Source organism: Bufo bufo, chromosome 6 (assembly GCF_905171765.1).
Source record: "Bufo bufo chromosome 6, aBufBuf1.1, whole genome shotgun sequence".
In the NCBI taxonomy this organism is placed as follows: domain Eukaryota; kingdom Metazoa; phylum Chordata; class Amphibia; order Anura; family Bufonidae; genus Bufo; species Bufo bufo.
Window position 1 is genome coordinate 402,496,705 of NC_053394.1, and position 22,818 is coordinate 402,519,522.

Genomic DNA, 22,818 nt, shown 5'->3' on the forward strand with positions numbered 1-22,818 from the left:
AGGTTAAGGCGGCAGTCTTTTATCTTGGCTGGATGCTGGCCTGACTCAGGCTGTGACATAACAGTAAGTTCACCGCTTCTCTGTGTGTCTGCTGGCAAGAACACCTCTAGCAGAGTCGTCCACTGATCGCATAGACTCCACCTTTCTTTCGGCATGCCCCCTAGGTTCTGCAGCATAGGGGAGGCCGGTGCTCATTTTGTAATCCATGTTAATGAAGCAGTAGTGGCACTCTATTTTCCCGCCGTACAGGGTGTTTTTGCAGAGTGATGGTGCCAAAAATCAGACAAGAAGGCCTACAGTGGCCATTTTAGGTTCAAGGTCAAAGTCAATTCAATTGCAGCAAGCAGTTCTAGTGACATAAAAATCTGAGATTTTCTCAGTTTTAACTGTGCGATTTCAAAGTAGTCAATTTGCACAGTATATCCTTGCAGTTTTTAAGCAGTTTAAACAGTTCTTTAGCCCAATAAAACAGTCAAACAAATGGGGCTCATTCACATAAGGCACAGAGGATATTGATCCTGTTCGTGACGCCAATTTTTAGTTGCAGCGTGCCAGTCCACAGAATGTACATACAGTTCATCGGTTACTCACGGTTTAGCAGATGCCTCCCTGGGCCAGCAGTGCCATGAAGGGAAGAACAGCACTGGATTCTCCAGGGCACACTCGGTTACAGGGGACACCGGCCAGGTGGTGATTGAGTCGCCCTTGATGGTGATTGGGTTGCTGAGTGCTTGTGCGGCTGGGCTCCTGATTTATGTATTGTCATGACGCCAGCACCTTGATGGTGCAAGATGTCGAGAGTGGTAGTGGTGTAGAGTTTAGAAGAATGAGGCAGGTTTAAATCCAACAGTAAACTTTACTATAACCAGGTTCTTGATCACAGCTTACATCCAATAATAAAACAGTCTCTGGTATACATGCAAGTTGGATGTGATGAATCCCATTAACAGGCTGTACTGGTAGCAATGTGTCAGGCTAGAGTAGTCAGTTAGGTACTCACTGATATTCAGCTCCTTGCCTTGCTTCATTCTCAGTTAAGGTAGTTCCAGTCTTGATCTTCTACACACATCTTAAAAAGATTAAAATAGACAAATCGCCAGGACCGGATGGCATACACCCCCGCATCCTAAGAGAATTAAGTAATGTCATAGCCAGACCCTTATTTCTGATATTTGCGGACTCTATACTGACAGGGAATGTCCCACAGGATTGGCGCATAACAAATGTGGTGCCAATATTCAAAAAGCGTCCAAAAACAGAACCTGGAAACTATAGGCCGGTAAGTTTAACATCTGTTGTGGGTAAACTGTTTGAAGGTTTTCTAAGAGATGCTATCTTAGAGCATCTCAACGGAAATAAGCAAATAACGCCATATCAGCATGGCTTCGTGAGGGATCGGTCATGCCAAACTAATTTAATCAGTTTCTATGAGGAGGTAAGTTCTAGACTTGACAGCGGCAAATCAATGGATGTCGTATATCTGAACTTCTCCAAAGCATTTAAAACTGTACCACATAAAAGATTAGTATATAAAATGAGAATGCTCGGACTGGGAGAAAACGTCTGTATGTGGGTAAGTAACTGGCTCAGTGATAGAAAACAGAAGGTGGTTATTAACGGTACACACTCAGATTGGGTCACTGTCACTAGTGGGGTACCTCAGGGGTCAGTATTGGGCCCTATTCTCTTCAATATATTTATGAATGATCTTGTAGAAGGCTTGCACAGTAAAATATAAATTTTTGCAGATGACACTAAACTGTGTAAAGTAATTAACACTGAAGAGGACAGTATACTACTACAGAGGGATCTGGATAGATTGGAGGCTTGGGCAGATAAGTGGCAGATGAGGTTTAACACTGACAAATGTAAAGTTATGCACATGGGAAGGAATAATGCAAGTCACCCATACATACTAAATGGTAAAACACTCGGTAATACTGACATAGAAAAGGACCTAGGAATTTTAATAAACAGCAAACTAAGCTGCAAAAACCAGTGTCAGGCAGCTGCTGACAAGGCCAATAAGATAATGGGTTGCATCAAAAGGGGCACAGATGCCCGTGATAAGAACATAGTCCTACCGCTTTACAAATCGCTAGTCAGACCACACATGGAGTACTGTGTACAGTTCTGGGCTCCTGTGAACAAGGCAGACATAGCAGAGCTGGAGAGGGTCCAGAGGAGGGCAACTAAAGTAATAACTGGAATGGGGTAACTATAGTACCCTGAAAGATTATCAAAATTAGGGTTATTCACTTTAGCAAAAAGACGACTGAGGGGAGATCTAATAACTATGTATAAATATATCAGGGGTCAGTACAGAGATCTATCCCATCATCTATTTATCCCCAGGACTGTGACTGTGACGAGGGGACATCCTCTGCGTCTGGAGGAAAGAAGGTTTGTACACAAACATAGAAGAGGATTCTTTACGGTAAGAGCAGTCAGACTATGGAACTCTCTGCCTGAGGAGGTGGTGATGGTGAGTACAATAAAGGAATTCAAGAGGGGCCTGGATGTATTTCTGGAGCTTAATAATATTACAGGCTATAGCTACTAGAGAGGGGTCGTTGATCCAGGGACTTATTCTGATTGCCTGATTGGAGTCGGGAAGGAGTTTTTTATTCCCCTAAAGTGGGGAAAATTGGCTTCTACCTCACAGGTTTTTTTTTTTGCCTTCCTCTGGATCAACTTGTAGGATGACAGGCCGAACTGGATGGACAAATGTCTTTTTTCGGCCTTATGTACTATGTTACTAAGTGATACAACAGCATCCTTATCTGTCCTAAGAATAACAGTGAGGCTGCCAGTAGCTAATAAGTCCTTCACCTGATTACAAAGGCTCCTAGAGCCTATAATAATGGCTTTGTCCTTCCTTTGTCTTTATCCAATAATAAACTTGATTAGAAATTCACTTGTTACCCCTGAAGATATAAGCTAGTGGGACCTGCATGTGTATATAGTGGAGCTGTCTCTGTGTGATGTGTATGTAGCAAAGCTACATAGGGACCCATCTGCGGAAGCCACCTTGACGCCTGGTAGATGCGCCCGACACGTATGTGCGCTAAGAGCTTCCATTATTCATGTATACTCATTTATAGTCGGTATTGTACCACTTTTATCTAGAATGACCCCCATTTCTTAGCTCTATTGTTTGTATATATAATGGTGTGCAGCTATTTTTTTTTTTGTAATTATGTAGCAAAGCTGTCATGCCTGATGTGTATGTAGCAGAGCTGTCACTGCCTGATGTGTATGTAGCAGGGCTGTCACTGTGTGATGTGTATGTAGCAGAGCTGTCACTGTGTGATGTGTATGTAGCAGAGCTGTCTCTGTGTGATGTGTATGTAGCGGAGCTGTCTCTGTGTAGTGTGTATGTAGCAGAGCTGTCTCTGTGTGATGTGTATGTAGCGGAGCTGTCTCTGTGTAGTGTGTATGTAGCTGTGATGGGAATCCTAAACTGTGTTGTGGCTTCCTTAACCATTCATTTTTAGTGGCAGACATCTGTTTCCTTTAGACCGGAGGTGGCCTTTATAATTTTGCTTCTCTCTGGCAAGGACCTTGCCTCTGCTGATGCATTGTAGGAGAGAGGCGATCCTGTGACAAGTGACCTGCAATAGTTCTTAACCAACTTTGGTGAACCAGGACATACTGTACCTCGTCTGCCTCCTCCTTTCTTCTGCAACTTCACTAGGACAACCTCACGGTGGCCAGGACACCATACAGTTTTGCACTCTGTCTTCTGACTTGACCTGGAATTATGAGGCTCTGGTGGAAGCATTCTGGCAGGGCCTGTCAGCTTGTATTAAGGATGAACTGGTGGGTCGTGATATCCTGACTATCCTGGAGAGTTTGATCTCTCTCGCGACTCGCATTGATCTCTGGTTCCAAGAACACACAAAAGAAGTCGTTTGTAAAAGAGAGAATCTCTTCAGTTGGCACCAACATTTCAGAGAAATAAATCAATAGTAATATAGGCTGGCTCACAGTATTTTTGCATAAAATTTTTATTAATGCACTAAATCAAAAAACAAACTGACTTTGTGTCATCATATCAGCATATCAGCATACATACATGAATAAATGTGTGAAAAATAGGTATATAAGTGCGGAGCTCACTCACAAACCTTAGCTGGAGTACTCCTAAAAATATGACCAAATAGCTAGAGTGAGGCTGCAATAAATATTCAATTAAACCGCTTAAATGTCCAAGACATAAGTGGCGACTTGCCAGGTAGTTAGAACAAAAAGTTCAAGAATGTCCTTGCTGTGGTTCCCACAAGGAAAAAACTCTGTATTCGAGTATCCTGTAACAGATCGTAACCGCACTTCTTCGGCTATTCTCCACTTACTTTTACTTGCAGAGCAAGACCTCAGACACGCTCGCTCAGCGTCCCACGTGTCCAGCCAGGTAGTTGATCGCTGGTTAGTGACGTGGGCGCCTCAAGCCGTCAGACCAACGGAAGCTGGTTAAGCTGAGCTGAGCTGGTAATTGCCTGAACCTGTCAGGCCAGTGGCAGTGGATACAGCAGGATTTTACCTTGAATTTGCGGCTATGTTGCATATAACAACACAGGTTTAGTCCACTTTATAGGTAGTTGGTAAATGCAGGCCTTTTGAGCGGTATTGGACGTCTTCAAATACTTGTAAAAGTTGAAAAAGTTGAAAATTGAAGAAAATCCTCTTCTTACTTGTTTTGTACAAAAACCGCACCAATAGCTTGGTCTCTATTCACACTAGACGCGTTTCGGAAACAAGTTCCTTCCTCAGTAGATAATCATAGAATGCTGAATGCAGACACAAGACATGACTTTAAATACCCTTTTTGGGGTTAATATAAAATATGGGTCGGATTGTGGACTGGGCTGATTACACAGCCTCACTCCACACCTCCACGATATAAACAGTGATTACCCACAAATTTGGAGCAGCATAGAAACATAGAATGTGTCGGCAGATAAGAACCATTTGGCCCATCTAGTCTGCCCAATATATCTTAATCCTATGAATAGTCCCTGGCCCTATCTTATATGAAGGATGGCCTTATGCCCTTCACTGTATTTGCAGCTACCACTTCTGCAGGAAGGCTATTCCATGCATCCACTACTCTCTCAGTAAAGTAATACTTCCTTATATTACTTTTAAACCTTTGCCCCTCTAATTTAAAACTGTGTCCTCTTGTGGTAGTTTTTCTTCTTTTAAATATGCTCTCCTCCTTTACCGAGTTGATTCCCTTTATGTATTTAAAAGTTTCTATCATATCCCCTCTGTCTCTTCTTTCTTCCAAGCTATACATATTAAGGTCCTTTAACCTTTCCTGGTAAGTTTTATCCTGCAATCCATGTACTAGTTTAGTAGCTCTTCTCTGAACTCTCTCTAGAGTATCTATATCCTTCTGGAGATATGGCCTCCAGTACTGCGCACAATACTCCAAGTGAGGTCTCACCAGTGTTCTGTACAGCGGCATAAGCACTTCACTGTTTCTACTGCTTATACCTCTCCCTATACATCCAAGCATTCTGCTGGCATTTCGTGCTGCTCTATTACATTGTCTTCCCACCTTTAAGTCTTCTGAAATAATTACTCCTAAATCCCTTTCCTCAGATACTGAGGTCAGGACTGTGTCAAATATTCTATATTCTGCCCTTGGGTTTTTACGCCCCAGGTGCATTATCTTGCACTTATCCACATTAAATTTCAGTTGCCAGAGTTCTGACCATTCCTCTAGTTTTCCTAAATCCTTTTCCATTTGGCGTTTCCCTCCAGGAACATCAACCCTGTTACATATATCTTGATATCACATTATATATATGCTTGTGCAAAATACATACTAAAAGTATATACAAAATAGAAATAAAAATGAAATTTTTATTTAGCACTGTACACTAGTGATGAGCGGCATGGGCAATATTCGAATTCGCGATATTTCGCGAATATTTAGGCGAATATTTGCCATATATTCGAGAATTCGCGAATTCATGATCTCCAGGCATTATTTTCTTGATTGCGAAAATTTGCCTAAAATTCGCCTAAAATATGCGCATAAAAAATTTGCATGAACTGGTATTTAAAAAATGCGAATATTCGCAATTACGAATATATTTAGCGATATTCTAAATATTCGCAAATTCTCGAAGTGCCGATATTCGCGATAAAAATTTGCAATTTGAATATTCGTGATCAACACTACTGTACACCCTTTTATTCCTGGCTCTGGGTTGCTGTCCAGCTGCTGACTAATAGTTCATCAAGTCCCCTATAAATATTGGCTTGTCTCTCTCACTTTTTGCCCGATCAATACAGGTCCTTTTATTCTGATTTGCTGGGCTATCTGAGCTATAATCAGTTTACCTGGTGGATTACTGAGAGTTGCCTTCCTGGACTTTGACCTAAGCCTGTTAGTGTGATTACTCTGGTACTTCACTCTGGTGTCTCTGATCCTTATGGGTCAGCACCCTACCACTCCTTGGTGGTTGGTACAGTGGATCAACATCCACAGATGGTAACGTTTCTTGGACTCTGCAGAGACAATTGAGTTGACAGTATTCACAAGAAAAATTTGTTTCTTGACTTTTAATCTATGGATGAATTATGGATGCCAAGCTATGAAATACCCAGAATTACTGGAAATTTTGGAGAGGAGATTTAGTGAAAACATATATTTTCAGGATGATCAGGATCAATTATTAACTGCAGTTCAATAGTTTCATGATGCACAATGTCACGAGGGTGTCAAGACCCACGCCTGACTCCGTTATACCCGGGGTCAGGAAGTCACAGCGGTTGGCTGCGCGCTCTATGTAAGATAGGGCTGTTTCCTTATGGTAGCTTTCTGGGTTTGCTTTGCAACCCTTTTTGGCTCACTCAGGGATCCGTAGCTCCTTCTCCTCAGCTGTTCCTTGTCCAGCACTCCCAACCTCCTTATATTCCCCTCTCACACTTCTCTGGTTGCCAGATATAGAGCTTCCTGCCTGGACTTCTATACTGACCCTCTAGAGCTGTGTTGCTGCGTTCTCTGGTTGTTAGTCCAGAACGTTACCCTCCGGATCCTTGTTGGACCTTTGTGGTCTGCTGTGGTCGCCCACCTGGGTGTATGTGTTTGTCTGTATTGTCTGTCCTCTCCCTGGTGTTTCCCTCTTAGTGTCAGTGGTGCGGACTAGCGATCCCACCGGCCCGTTCACTATCTAGGGCTCATTATAGGGAAAGCCAGGGTTTAGGCACGTGATCGCCGCACGGGTGAGGAACCCGTCTAGGGACGTCAGGGCAGTCAGGTGCCAGCCGCAAGGGTCAGTCAGGGGTCACCACCTTTCCCTCTCCTTTGGGCAGGGCTTTCCCTTTTCCCTCCCTGTGCGTGATGCCAGTCATTACATTATATCTGGCCCTTATTTTGTGTAGGTAAAAAAAAAAATAATAAAAAAAAAAAAATTTTTTTTTTTTACCTACTTAGAATCCAGTATGGATCCAATTGCTGCTCTGTCCAAACAATTTCATGGCCTGTCATTGGAGGTGGCAGGATTGAAGGCGTCGGTCCTCCAGCAACAGCAGCAATTACAACTGACTGCAAGCCCAGCGGTTGCTACTGGTAAGCAGGTTGTTGCGGAACCCAAGGTCCCTCTCCCTGACAGATTTTCTGGGGGAAGGGACAAGTTTTTGACATTCCGTGAGGCCTGTAAATTATATTTTAAACTGCGCCCTTACTCCTCTGGTAATGAAGAACAGCGGGTGGGGGTTGTTATTTCCCTGCTGCAGGGGGACCTGAAGTCCTGGGCATTCTCTTTACCCACTGATTCCCAGGTTCTTCGGTCAGTGGATGAGTTTTTCGGGGCCTTGGGTCTCATATATGACGACCCTGACCGAGTCGCACTGGCTGAATCAAGTTTACGGAGACTCCTACAAGGAGAGCGGCCGGTAGAGGAGTATTGCTCTGACTTCCGTAGGTGGGCTACGGATACCCAATGGAACGACCCGGCTCTCAGGAGTCAGTTCTGCTCTGGGTTGTCCGAAAGGATTAAGAATGCGCTTGCATTATATGAGACCCCCTTTTCCCTTGATGCGGTTATGTCCCTTTCTATCCGAATAGATAGACGCCTTAGGGACAGGTTGAAAAAACCGGAGCAATTGGTAACCCCTCCCAAGCAGCAGTTAGTCTGTACAGACTTAGACGAGCCTATGCAGCTAGGAGGAACTACTCGTCAGGTCCGTCCTCCTGAGGCTCGCCGTAGGCGTGGGGTTTGTTTTTTTTGTGGGGAGAGGGGTCATTTCATTAATGTCTGTCCTTCTTTCCTCAGAAACAAAAGACCGTCAGAAAACTACTAACCCCAGGCTGTGTGGAGGATGTCAGCCGGGGGGTATATGTTTCCTCCATACGTACATCGCAATTTGTGTTGCCAGCAGTTATTGTTTTTGGTGTTAAGACGGAGACTATTTCTTTCTTTCTAGACAGTGGAGCAGGGGTAAATTTGATAGATGCCCATTTTGCCCGCACTAGGGGTTTGTCTCTCTGTACGCTACAGAGACCTATTCCCATATTCGCTATTGATTCTGCTCCTCTGTCTCAGAGAAACCTCACCCACATTGTTCATAATTTACACCTTCGGGTAGGGGACCACCATAACGAGATGCTTTCATGTTATGTTCTGGAGGGGCTTCCCACTCCGGTAGTGCTGGGCCTTCCCTGGTTGGTAGCGCACAATCCAGTGGTGGATTGGCAGGCCAGGGAGATATCGGAGTGGAGTGAGCATTGCAGAGAAAATTGCTTAAATAGCAATTGCTTAGTCGCCTCCATAACTACCCTACCTACATTTATTTCGGACTTTGAGGACGTTTTTTCTGAAAAGGGTTGTCAGAAGTTACCACCTCACCGTCCTTATGATTGCCCGGTTAACCTTATTCCCGGGGCAAAATTACCCAAGACCAGGTTATATAATCTTTCGGGTCCAGAGAGACAAGCCATGAAAGATTATATCTCCGAGAGCTTGGCTAAAGGACACATCAGACCCTCTTCTTCACCCGTGGCTGCAGGGTTTTACTTCGTTAAAAAGAAAGATGGGGGCCTGCGTCCTTGCCTAGATTTTCGCGAATTAAATCGGATAACCATCAGAGACCCATACCCTCTTCCTCTAATTCCTGACCTGTTTAACCAGATTGCGGGTGCTAGGTGGTTCTCCAAACTTGATCTTAGGGGGGCATACAATCTGATTCGTATCAAGGAGGGGGATGAGTGGAAGACAGCTTTTAACACCCCTGAGGGGCATTATGAAAATCTAGTTATGCCTTTCGGTCTGACCAATGCTCCTGCCGTCTTTCAACATTTCGTTAATGACATTTTTAGTCATCTAATCGGCAGGTTTGTGGTAATATACCTAGATGATATTTTAATTTATTCGTCTGATCTGAGAACACATGAGGTGCATGTCAGACAAGTACTGCAGGTCCTACGGACGAATGAATTATATGCTAAAATTGAAAAATGTGTCTTCGCCGTTCAGGAGATACAATTCCTAGGTTATTTTTTATCTGCGTCAGGTTTCCATATGGATCCTAGGAAGGTCCAGGCAATTTTAGATTGGGATCTTCCTGAGAACCTCAAGGCTCTGCAACGGTTCTTGGGCTTCGCGAATTTCTATAGGAAATTCATTAAAAATTATTCAGTTATTGTAAAACCCCTTACTGACATGACTAGGAAGGGGACTGATTTTTCTAAATGGTCTGACGCCGCTAAAGTTGCTTTTTCCTCTCTAAAAGAGAGGTTTACCTCGGCACCTGTACTAGTCCAACCTGATGTCTCTCAGCCTTTTATTGTTGAAGTCGATGCGTCAGAGGTGGGAGTGGGGGCAGTGCTGTCTCAGGGTCCGTCTCCTGGCAAATGGCGTCCTTGTGCTTTCTTTTCTAAAAAACTATCTACAGCAGAAAAGAACTACGATATTGGCAATAGGGAACTATTAGCTATTAAACTAGCGTTTGAAGAATGGCGTAACTTTTTAGAGGGGGCAGTCCACCCCGTCACTGTGATTACGGACCACAAAAATCTTCTGTACCTCGAATCAGCTAAGCGTCTCACCCCTAGACAAGCTAGGTGGTCGCTATTTTTTACCAGGTTTAACTTTGTTATTACCTATCGTCCTGGGGCAAAGAATACCAAGGCTGATGCACTATCTCGTTAATGCGAGTGATCCGGTACCCATTCTTCAAAGAGGAGTGGTTGTTTCTGCGGTACACTCTGCTCTGGAGGGGAAGGTGTTAGAGGCCCAGGGGGACGCCCCGGTCTCTTGTCCCTCAGAGAAATTGTTTGTACCGTTGAACCTGCGTTTCGAACTATTAAAGGAACATCATAATTCGGCACTTGCTGGGCACCCGGGTAGTAAAGCAACCTTAAAGCTATTGTCTCGTCGTTTTTGGTGGCCAAGGTTGCGTCAGGATGTATTGGATTTTGTGTCTTCTTGTTCTACCTGTGCACGCGCAAAAGTTTCACATACACGTCCTGCAGGGTCTCTATTACCACTCGTCATTCCCAATAGACCATAGACACATCTGTCAATGGATTTTATCACTGACTTACCTTTGTCTGCGGGTAAAACAGTTATTTTGGTAGTAGTGGACAGGTTTAGCAAAATGGTACACTTCATTGCGTTACCCGCACTACCTAATGCTAAGACTCTTGCTCAGATATTCGTCAGTGAAATCGTGAAGCTTCATGGGTTCCCTTCCGATGTTGTTTCGGATCGGGGTACCCAGTTTATTTCTAAATTTTGGAAAGCTTTTTGTTCCCGTTTGGGGGTACACTTGTCCTTTTCCTCAGCTTTCCATCCTCAGTCGAATGGACAGACTGAGCGTACCAACCAAAACCTGGAGACATATCTAAGATGTTTTGTGTCTGAAAACCAAGAGTTGTGGTCATCATATTTACCGTTAGCTGAGTTTGCCATAAATAATCGTCGTCAGGAATCTACTGGTAAGTCACCATTTCTTGGTGCATATGGTTTTCATCCCCAATTCTGTACTTTCAAAGAGGGGGGGGGGGTCTTCTGGGGTTCCCGAAGAGGAACGGTTTTCGTCATCTCTTTCATCGGTATGGCAGAAGGGCGGTCGCCAGGTCCGGACCTAGGAGTGAATGACTATGTGTGGTTGTCTACTAGGAATATTAAATTAAAGGTTCCCTCTTGGAAACTGGGTCCTAGGTTCATTGGCCCTTACAAAATTGTAGCCATCATCAACCCCGTGGCTTTTCGCCTGAAACTACCTCAGACTTTTAAAATCCATAACGTCTTTCATAAGTCGTTACTCAAAAAATATGTTCCACCTCTAGAACCGTCACCCCTGCCACCCCCTCCTGTTGTTGTGGATGGTAGTCTAGAGTTTCAGATATCCAAAATTGTTAATTCTCGTCGGGTCCGCCGCTCTCTTCAATATCTGGTGCATTGGAGAGGTTACGGTCCCGAGGAAAGAATGTGGGTTCCTGCGTCAGAGGTAAACGCCGACAGGCTAGTTCGGGCTTTTCATGCCTCTCATCCTGAGAGACCTAGTCCTGAGTGTCCGGAGGCCCCTCGTAGAGAGGGGGGTACTGTCACGAGGGTGTCAAGACCCACGCCTGACTCCGTTATACCCAGGGTCAGGAAGTCACAGCGGTTGGCTGCGCGCTCTATGTAAGATAGGGCTGTTTCCTTATGGTAGCTTTCTGGGTTTGCTTTGCAACCCTTTTTGGCTCACTCAGGGATCCTTAGCTCCTTCTCCTCAGCTGTTCCTTGTCCAGCACTCCCAACCTCCTTATATTCCCCTCTCACACTTCTCTGGTTGCCAGATATAGAGCTTCCTGCCTGGACTTCTATACTGACCCTCTGGAGCTGTGTTGCTGCGTTCTCTGGTTGTTGGTCCAGAACGTTACCCTCCGGATCCATGTTGGACCTTTGTGGTCTGCTGTGGTCGCCCACCTGGGTGTATGTGTTTGTCTGTATTGTCTGTCCTCTCCCTGGTGTTTCCCTCTTAGTGTCAGTGGTGCGGACTAGCGATCCCACCGGCCCGTTCACTATCTAGGGCTCATTCTAGGGAAAGCCAGGGTTTAGGCACGTGATCGCCGCACGGGTGAGGAACCCGTCTAGGGACGTCAGGGAAGTCAGGTGCCAGCCACAAGGTGAGTCAGGGGTCACCACCTTTCCCTCTCCCTTGGGCAGGGCTTTCCCTTTTCCCTCCCTGTACGTGACGCCGGTCATTACACACAATTTCGTATGATTAGGTTTAAAAGGTGACCCATCAGCATTCACTACTTCAACCAGTGAATATCTTGGATGTGGTCAATATGATGATCAAACCAGTCTTAATGTCCATACAATTTCCAGCTACCCCAGAATCCAACATTGTCCAGTAGTGTAATATTGTTAATATGGAAGGATGGTTTTCAAGAACAGAAAGTTCCCTAACAGAGTCCACAAAGTCTGGGATCCATGGCTCAATTCTTACATCATTATTTTTACACAAAATGCTCTCCCTTAAGCTACATGCACACGACCGTTGTTTTGGCCCGCATCCGAGCTGCAGTTTTAGAATAGGCAGTTATATTAATGGCTGTTTGTGTCGTTCCACAAATTGCGGAAAGCACACGGACGCCATCCGTGTTTTGAGGATCCGCAATTTGCGGAACGCAAAACACACAATGGTCGTGTGCATGTAGCCTTAACCTTGTAGGTCCTGAGGCAACTACAGAACATGTGTGGGGAAGTGTACAGTAGAGGTGTGTAGGAGGTGTAAATCTCACCTGGTTTCCGATTTAGTTGGGTGAGGTAGCAGAAATCCAGAGATGTGTTTTGGTTCAGCAAGGCATAGCTTGCTGGAGATGGTTTGTTTAATTAAGTTATATGGGCTGGATTTCTTTGGACTGGGAGACAGGATGATAGTGGTAGTGTCTCAGTCCACACCCACAGTCCAGTACAAGTATTCCCCTGGCCAGCTGCAATAATCACTGAGGGAAAAGGCAATCCTCAGTGTGTGATTGTGGGAGAAGAGAAGGAAGCCTGCAGAGGCTCTGTGTGGTCCCAGCTAGGAGGGCTGGGGGGCCACAAGGCTGAGTAAAGCCTGAGTATGGAGGGTCCGGTGATGCCTAAAGAAGAGGGGCATCATGTGGTCAGAATTGGGAGGATTGTTGGACTGAGACCCCAATGGGTTGAATTGGTTGCAGTCTGACCGCATGGCTGAGTGAAGCTGAATACCACAGTGTGAACACTGAGCTAGAGGTGAATTAGGGAAAACCTCTGTAAAGTGAGCGCCTAGCCAGGCAAAGATGTATTGTTTTGTGTTGATGTAACACGTTGTGATGTGAAGCTGCGACTTCACCGTGCCAAGTGATGCCAGAATTGGAAGTTTGATGTGCTATGTGACCAATAAAACAACATTTGAGCTTGAAAATCCAGTTTGATGAGAAGTTTGTCATCGCCGTCCCAGGCAGAGAGAGCAATCCTTACACATGCAACAAATAACAAAAGATAAATTCAAACACAAGTTTTAAAGCAAATATTTTTAATAATTAGAAACAAGTTTTAATATTTCGTTAAATAAATGAATGTAAAATATTCTCTGCACATGGTGGACATACAGGTGAGTTATCTATGTGGGACATAATAGGCTTTTCCCTTGTGTACATTCTCTTGGTCTAACAAAATCTGATTACCAGTTAAAACATTTTCCGCATTAAGAACATGAATATGGCTTCTCTCCTGTGTGACTCCTCTGATGTCTAACAAAATCTGATTTCCAAGTAAAACATTTCCCACATTCTAAACATGAAAATGGCTTCTCCCCTGTGTGAGTTCTTTGATGCGTAACAAGTGCTGACTTCTGGGTAAAACATTTCCCACATTCAGAACATGAATGTGGTTTCTCTCCTGTGTGACTCCTCTGATGTCTTACAAAATCTGATTTCCAATTAAAACATTTCCTGCATTCTAAACATGAAAAAGGCTTCTCCCCTATGTGAGTTCTTTGATGCGTAACAAGCGCTGACTTCTGGGTAAAACATTTCCCACATTCAGAACATAAATATGGCTTCTCCCCTGTGTGACTCCTCTGATGTCTAAAAAAAACTGTTTTCCAAGTAAAACATTTCCCACATTCTAAACATGAAAATGGCTTCTCCCCTATGTGAGTTCTTTGATGCGTAACAAGCGCTGACTTCTGGGTAAAACATTTCCCACATTCAGAACATGAATGTGGTTTCTCTCCTGTGTGACTCCTCTGATGTCTAACAAAAGCTGATTTCCAAATAAAAAATGTACCACATTCTAAACATGAAAATGGCTTCTCCCCTGTGTGAGTTCTTTGATGAGTAACAAGTGCTAACTTCTTGGTAAAACATTTCCTACATTCAGAACATGAAAAAGGCTTTTCGCCTGTGTGAGTTCTTTGATGCATAACAAGCGCTGACTTCTGGTTAAAACATTTCCTACATTCAGAACATGAATATGGCTTCTCCCCTGTGTGAATATGCCTATGTTTCAAAAGATTTGATCTGTTTGTAAAACATTTTCCACATTCTGAACATGAATATGGCTTCTCTCCTGTGTGAATTATCTGATGTGTAACGAGATGTAATTTCCTGTTAAAACATTTTCCACATTCTGAACATGAGAATGGCTTCTCCCCTGTGTGAGTTCTCTTATGTGTAACAAGATTTGATTTCTTGTTAAAACATTTCCCACATTCTAAACATGAAAATTGCTTCTCCCCTGTGTGAATTCTCTGATGATCGAGAAGAGCTGATTTAGAACTATAATTTTTCAGACATTCTGAACATGAAAACGGCTTGTCCCCTGTGTGACGTCTCTCATGTTTAAGAAGATTTGATTTCAACATAAAACACTTTCCACATTCTAAACATGAAAATGGCTTCTCCCCTGTATGACTTATCTGATGTTTAACAACATCTGATTTGCAAGTAAAACATTTCCCACATTCTGAACATGAAAATGGCTTCTCCTCCGTGTGTTTCATAGCATCAGATGATGGAGTTTTGCTGTGAATGTCAGGGAATACATCTGTGATAATGGCATGTTTTTCATAGGTATCTTTTGTGACAACATAATCATCTCCTTTAAAATTTGAAGACACCAGATGTTCTTCTGAGCTCTTGTTACAGTCATCTGTCAAAAAGAAAACACTTTACAATTTTGCATACTATAACCTTAGAATGATATTGTTATTATATTTTAGAATTATATTATTATATTTTATAATATGTCTTAAATTTGCAAAGTATGGAGCTAAATTTAATTGTCAACTAAGATATTAATGGCAAAACAGATCATTAGCTATCAGTAGACCTCCGAGCAAGGACCATGACGTTAGGCCACCAGGCTGTTCTCTTGTAGTTTCCCACTTTTGGGTTGAAGCCAGCATCTTCATAGGTTTCAATGTGTTTACGACCACTCTTTTCTAGTGAAAGGCTCAATGGAGAATAATATAGGGACCTGTGAGTCAGTGCTAATAGGTGGTGTATGTGTCACACACTTCTTGATGGCTGCATGCACTTTGCCATAAAAACAGGGCAGAGAGGAGGAGCAGCAGTATTGTCTCAAAGAAGTCATGGCTTTTGAGCAAGTGTAAGGCTAGTATCAAATTTTTTTTTATTTCTTTGTATAACAAAAGTTCTTTTGACTTTTCCTGCCTTTATAATCTATTCCTAGTATTGGCTAAACAATCTACATAGAAAAATAACAGCAAGAACTGCTTATACAAATAGCCTAGCATATACACTAGCCTTATGAATAATAATTGTGGCTGCCATCACTACTATGGGGGCAGTGGGATATCTGAAAATGGGGCATACAAAAGAATGCACAATCGTATAATTCGCAAAACATGTTTGCCATCCTCAGTTCCATGGTAGATCACCTAGATCAAGCTACAGAAAAAGAATATTCTATACAGAAAATATTTGGCCATTAGGCAAACCAGGAATGGAGCCTACACAGAGATAAGGTATAATGGAAAGATTTTCACCACTTCTGTGTTGTTGACCTGCATGGGGTTTTGGCTGACAGTCACTGCAGATCACCAAACACTGACATGTGAACTAGGCTTATTTTGAAGAAATTATTGATTCCTTAGTTGAAAAATTGGCAAATAATTTTGAAGTACTTATAGCAGATAATAATCTTTTGCAAATCTGACTAGTGTCACTTTATGTGTGAATAACTTTAAAATGCTTTTACTTATCCAGGCCATTCTGAGACTGTTTTTTCATCACATATTGTACTTCATGACACTGGTAAAATGGAGTAAAAAAAAGTACATTTTATTTATAAAAAAAATCAAAATTTACCAAAAATTTAGAAAAATTTGCTAATTTCCAAATTTCATTTTCTCTACTTTTATAATAGATAGTAATACCTCCAAAAATAGTTTTTTTTTTTACATTCCCCATATTTCTACTTGTTTGGATCATTTTGTGAATGCCATTTTTCAGGACTAGTTCAGGTCTGAAGTCACTTTGTGAGGCTTACATAATAGAAACCACCCAAAAATGACCCCATTTTACAAACTACACCCCTCAAGGTATTCAAAACTGATTTCACAAACTTTGTTAACCCTTTAGGTGTTCAACAAGAATTAATGGAAAATAGAGATACAATCTTAAAATTTCACTTTTTTGGCAGATTTTCCATTTGAATCCATTTTTTCCAGTTACAAAGCAAGGGTTAACACCCAAACAAAACTCAATATTTATGGCCCTGATTCATTAGTTTACAGAAACACCCCATATGTGGTTATAAACTGCTGTACAGGCACACGGCAGGGCGCAGAAGGAAAGGAATGCCATACGGTTTTTGGAAGGCAGATTTTGCTGGACTGGTTTTTTGACACCATGTCCCATTTGAAGCACCCCTAGAGTAGAAACTCCAAAAAAGTGACCCCATTTTGGAAACTACAGGATAGGGCGGCAGTTTTGTTGATACTATTCTAGGGTACATATTATTTTTGGTTGCTCTATATTACAGGCAAGGTAACAAGAAATAGCTGATTTGGCACCATTTTTATTTTTTGTTATTTACAACATTCATCTGACAGGTTAGATCATGTGGTATTTTTATAGAGCAGGTTGTCACGGATGCGACAATACCAAATATATATTTTTTTTGTTGTTTGCTTCAGTTTTACATAACAAAGCATTTAAAAAAAAAATATGATTCTTTAGTGTCTCCACATTCTGAAAGCCATAGTTTTTTTTTTTTTTGGGTGACTTTCTTGTGTAGGGGCTCATGTTTTTCGGGACGAGATGACGGTTTGATTTAGACTTTTTGATCGCTTGCTATTACGCTTTTTGTGATGTAAGGTGACAAAAAATTGCTTTTTTTACAATTTTATTTTTCTCCTGTATTCACCTAAGGGGTTAGTTCATGTGATATTTTTATAGAGCAGGTATTACGGACGCGGCGATACCTAATATGTCTGCTTTTTTTTTTATTTATGTAAGTTTTACACAATGATTTCATTTTTCAAACAAAAAAAATCATGTTTTAGTGTTTCCATAGTCTGAGCGCCATAGTTTTTTCAGTTTTTGAGTGATTATCTCGCGTAGGGTATGATTTTTGCGGGATGAGATGACGGTTTGATTGGCACTATTTTGGGGTGCGTATGACTTTTTGATCGCTTGGTATTACACTTTTTGTGATGTAAGGTGACAAAAAATGGCTTTTTTTACACCGTTTTTTTTTTTTTACGGTATTCACCTGAGAGGTTAGGTCATATTTATAGATCAGGTCATTACGGACACGGTGATATCAAACATGTGTAGTGCATTTTATTTTTTTATTTTTTTTAAATAATAAATGTGTTTTTTTATTTTTACTTTTTGTACCCCTTTTTTTTTTTGACCCAGACCCACTTGGTTCTTGAAGATCCAGTGGGTCTGATGTCTGTATAATACAATACAGTACACTATATAGTGTACTGTACTGTATTTTCACTTTACACTTAGTCTTATCAGACTTCTGCCTTTAGCAGAAGTCTGATGAGACTTAGCCTTACCATGGCAAGCCGGAAGCCTGTGAAGGCTCCCGGTTGCCATGGTAACCATCACCCGCTGCCACAACAGAGCAGCGGGCGATGGGGAGGGAGTTGAGCCCCCTTGCTCTGTGATCTCGTCAAGAATCGGGGGCTGAAATGGCACAGCAGCCCCCGATGGGAGAGGGAGGGAGCTCCCTCCCTGTTAACCCCTTCCATACAGCGGTCCCTACGGACCGCGGCATGGAAGGGGTTAAGCGGCTGACATCTGTGAGCACAGATGTCAGCCGTTTCAAGCAGAGTGTCAGAAATGTGCTGACACTCTGCTAACCACTCAGCCATCCTGAGAGAGGGGGCTGTTGTGCATTTTCATACGTATACAATATTATCTAATGACATTATAATCAAAATGAATGCTCATCTCATTGCCTTTAAGAATAAGATCAGCCTGAACCAAAGTTATGTTATATGGCTGAGGAAGCCAAGATGAGTTCATGGCAAGTTCAGTCTATATAAAAAAAAAAAAAATTGTGAACATAAACGGACATTGTATTAAAAGTTAGTGCTAAAGATATGAGACCATCTGTTAAGGAGTATGCCAACTCCCTAAAACATGTCTGTCTGGAGGGAACAAGGTTACTTGATAAGGAACTCATATCCTTGGACACACCTGCTATATGAGGTTCAATTTATATATTCATAATTATATTATATATATCTTTGCATGGTATATTTAGTTTACAACATATGTTAATCAATAATTCATATAATGTGTTATTTATGTGTAACAATGTATCGATTTATATATATGTCATACCATGTATTTACCATTTAGAAGGTATTGTAGAAGATACAGAAACCAGTAAGTTTATGTTAATTGGGTTTCTGGGAGAAGTAAATGCCATTTTAAAATAATAGTTATTCATAGATGTAGATAAGTGAAATGTACAAGTTCCGATGCCTAGCATCAAAGCCGCTATATAAAATTTTCATCAAGTCAACCTATATTTCAAAAAGATAGGAGAAGACAGTCAACTCCAACAAGTCCAGGATATAGGTAATTAAAAGTGTCAGGAAAAGACCTTCCTCAATCATTTATATGGAAAGGTCAACGAGGTCCTGAGAACGTATTATTAGACATTTAATTTTAATGCCTAAAAGTTGGGATGTTCACCTACGGTACCGCAGTGCCATCTGGAGGCAGATGGGCAACATTATATTATTTCATTATTTATTCTATACCATATTAGGAGTTTAGATAACGTCATGATGTTATTAGCATGCGAATACACCCACCCTACCTGATTGGGAATCCATACTCTAAAGGGGATGATTCTTAGATAAGGGGGGGAATAATTACTCGTGTGCGGGGTAGCATGAAAGGTTAGCAAGAGGAAAAAAAGAGCTAGAGAAAAAGATCCATATATCCATTGATCCATCCATTCATTCAATCAAAAAGGAAAACTTTACCAGAAGAAACTTGGATTATTCTTTTTGGATTATTGGGAAAGTTCTTCAGAACTGGTCCCATCTGAACTCTGTCTACCTTTGACCCGGTAACGTATTTTTGCATATACAATTGTTCCTTTGTTTCACTGCTTGCACAAATCAAATTAAGATACTTGATAAAAAGAACTTAGAGGCGTTTTTTATGTCCGCCTGAAGGATAACATATTTTTATATATTTTTTTATCCTCTCTTTTATATGAAGATTTTTTTTCATATAGAAGATATATGACAGGGCGGGTGGATGATTGCGCGGACCCCCCCGCACAGCCAGCCGGAACATAAGAATGAGGGCTCTGGGGGGGGTTAAAAATGTAAAGTTCTTGCATTTTTAAGTTTCTGATCCCCTAGAGGTTAAGAAAATGAGTAAAGTCTGAATGAGTAGAGTCTTCTCTGTTTAATTTAGTGTTTCCTACTTACCTGGGCGGATATCTGTAGGAATATCCTCTCTAATCTGCTCATTACCCCTCACATATGTCTCTGTAACATATATAATGTTTAGATCTTCACCCGGATTCACAAGCTGTGAAAGAAATATGGTAAAAGTCATTAGACGGTTAAAGTCATGTTGAAGGTTTTATATGACCAGAACACATCAGAAGTTAGAATGACGACCAAAACTGACATGACAGCAGGAGTTATGTGACCCAAATATCTGCAGGTCTTCTGTATAACTCTAACCTTTTAGTTCCAAACAGCAGTAACAATAGTCAGAAAATTGTGAGATGATACAGACAACATGTAATGTCTATGGTCAGCTGTAATCCTCATTATCCACCTTTCTCATTATACAAGGATAAAACGGTTACAGACAGTGGACGTAGATCAATCATGCCAACCAACTGGTTTGACTTTAGGCTTGTACTGAGGGACTTATCCTGGTAGTCCCCCGCTTTTCACCGTTTATTCCCTATATAGGGATCTGGCATTTACTGCAGGGGAGCCACCAAGCGGATACCTCTTGGAATAGTCCCATTGTGGTTGGTTGCTGACCCATGGGGGTTAGAGACACAAGTGTAAAGCACAGAGAGATCAGGAAAAGCTCATGGTCAATGGCAGGTGGAGGTCAAGGCAGGCAGAGTTCATGCTAATCTGATAATCAGTCTAAAGGTCAGGGCAGGCAGCACAGGGTCAGAATGGTAAACAGGCATGAGTCAGGTCAGGCGGCAGAGATTCAAAATCCAGGAATCAGGCAGATGTCAGTACAAAGACAGAAAAACAGATTATAGCACCTTTTGCAGGATCTACCAAGCTAGAGAAGCCTTGGGAAAGATGCCTTAAGTATAAACAGGTTTTCAGCCATTGGCTGGTGAGGAGTAGAGTACAGGTGCACTGGCCCTTTAAGAGCCATGGTACTCACGCACCTTATGGGTCAGGGAAGGGGACTTGGCAGCCAGATGTTGGCTGCAGCCTCCAATGAGGGGCACAAAACTCCAACGGCCAGCCCTGTTACTGGGCAGCAGAAAAGGTTCATCGCGGCTTGGCCACCAGTCAGTGGTAGGGTGAGTGATGCAGTGCCCGTGTCCACCACAGATGGCGGGATGGCAGTAGATATGGAGTACCACCATAATAAAAATATGTTACATAGAACAAGACTGAACACATGATCTTCACAGCCTTCCTACAGATCATAGAGAACATTTCATGAGACAGTATCTCCATCTACCTGATCATCATCCCGTGGGACATTGTGATGTTCTTCTGAACCATCCTGTGGGAGAAGAGGACTGGGACATCTCTCCGGTGTTCTTCTCTCTTCCTTAACTGTAGAAAACACATTCAGTGACTGAGTTTATTCCTTACATACAGATACTGAGAGGATATGTGTATTTAGTGATGTCTATTACCTGGTGATGCGAGAGGCCAGTGATCCTGCATCATAACATCCTTGTACAGACCTTTGTGTCCTTCTAAATACTCCCACTCCTCCATGGAGAAATAGATGAAGACATCCTGACACCTTATAGAAACCTGACAACACAGTGATACAGTCATTGCCCAGATCCCTTCATAGCGTTCCTGTATAATGTCCCAGCAGTGTCACCTCCCCAGTCAGCAGCTCAATCATCTTGTTGGTGCGTTCTAGGATCTTCTCTCTATTGATTTCCTCATGTATCTGGGGGTGAGGTGGAGGCCCTGTAATTGTGCTCAGGGCTCTTCCACATCCTTCAGACACAGGGTCGTGACAGGGGTCACTGGAGGTCTTCTTCACTACTGTGTAGTCCTGGTTATGGAGAGACACAGTAATGAATACCACTCCATACATCTCCAGAGTCCCTCACCTCTCCAGTCATGTCCATCTGTTAGCAACATAGATAAGATGATGTAATGTGACATCATCAGAATCTCTCACCTCTCCAGTAAGCTGCAAGAGGATCTCTAGGGTGAGATTTATTATACTCTCCACCATCTTGTCTCTGTCCCTATCCATCCTTGACGGGTCAGTCAGGAGAAGGATCTTATATTGAAGATATCCACTTAGCAGATACTATATTGTAGGAACCTGAATGAAAAGGAGATGAGACAATGTAAAATCCTACAAAAACCCATGTAAAATACAAATACTGGAGATAATAAGAGGACACATCAGCAGTGAATAGACCCTGATAGTGGTCAGTGTGTCTACATCTCAGGACTCCACAATAACGAGGTGTCGGTCCCATATTTGAGGTGTTCATACATACTGACATTATTTATGTAACCAATATTGTCACTGCAGCGATGTGAAGAAACTGAAGGGATCCATGGAAGCATCAGCACAGGAATGGGGAGGGATTTAATGGGGTTCTGCAGTTATTTTCAACTGATGATCTATCCTCTGGATCGATCATCAGTATTTGATCAGTGGGGGTCCGATACCCGGGACCTCCGCCGATCATCTGTTTGAGAAGGCAGCAGTCCTCCAGGAGCGCCGCGGCCTTCACTCTGTTTCCCTCAGGCCCAGTGACGTCATGACAAGTATCACTGGCCTCGGCGGGGCTAAACACCATTCAAGTGAAAAGGGCCGAGCCCCGCCCAGGCCACATATACTAGTCGTGACGTCACTGGGCCTGAGGGAAACATAGACAAGGAGCGCTGCTGGCTTCTCAAACAGATGATCGAGGTGTTCTGGGTGTCGGACCTCGCCTATCAGATCGAAGAACTGCAGAACCTCTTTAACACACATTAAGCTTACACTTTTTTGACTGCTGGGCAATCTAATCACATAAACCACGGCACACATTTTCTATGTTGGGTGTGAATTCTGGCGTAATTGGCACCAAAATCTGCTGCATTTAGGACACATTTTGGCAGATCTCATCATATTTACGAAAAATGGCA

The 22,818-nt window shown here is 42.5% G+C and overlaps 1 protein-coding gene across 1 annotated transcript in view; it reads right to left on the reverse strand.

Annotated features, from left to right (window-relative positions):
- The window catches only part of LOC121004480 (zinc finger protein OZF-like), a 124,237-nt gene extending 102,767 nt beyond the window's left edge, over positions 1-21,470 (reverse strand). The window contains exons 1-3 of the mRNA XM_040436720.1: positions 21,345-21,470; positions 21,164-21,261; positions 19,918-20,020 (exon numbers count right to left, since the gene is read on the reverse strand). Of these exons, the coding sequence (XP_040292654.1) occupies positions 19,918-20,020; positions 21,164-21,261; positions 21,345-21,429 (286 nt within the window). The 5' untranslated portion in view covers positions 21,430-21,470. The remainder of the gene's footprint in view (positions 1-19,917; positions 20,021-21,163; positions 21,262-21,344) is intronic.
- Between the last annotated feature and the right edge of the window lie 1,348 nt (positions 21,471-22,818).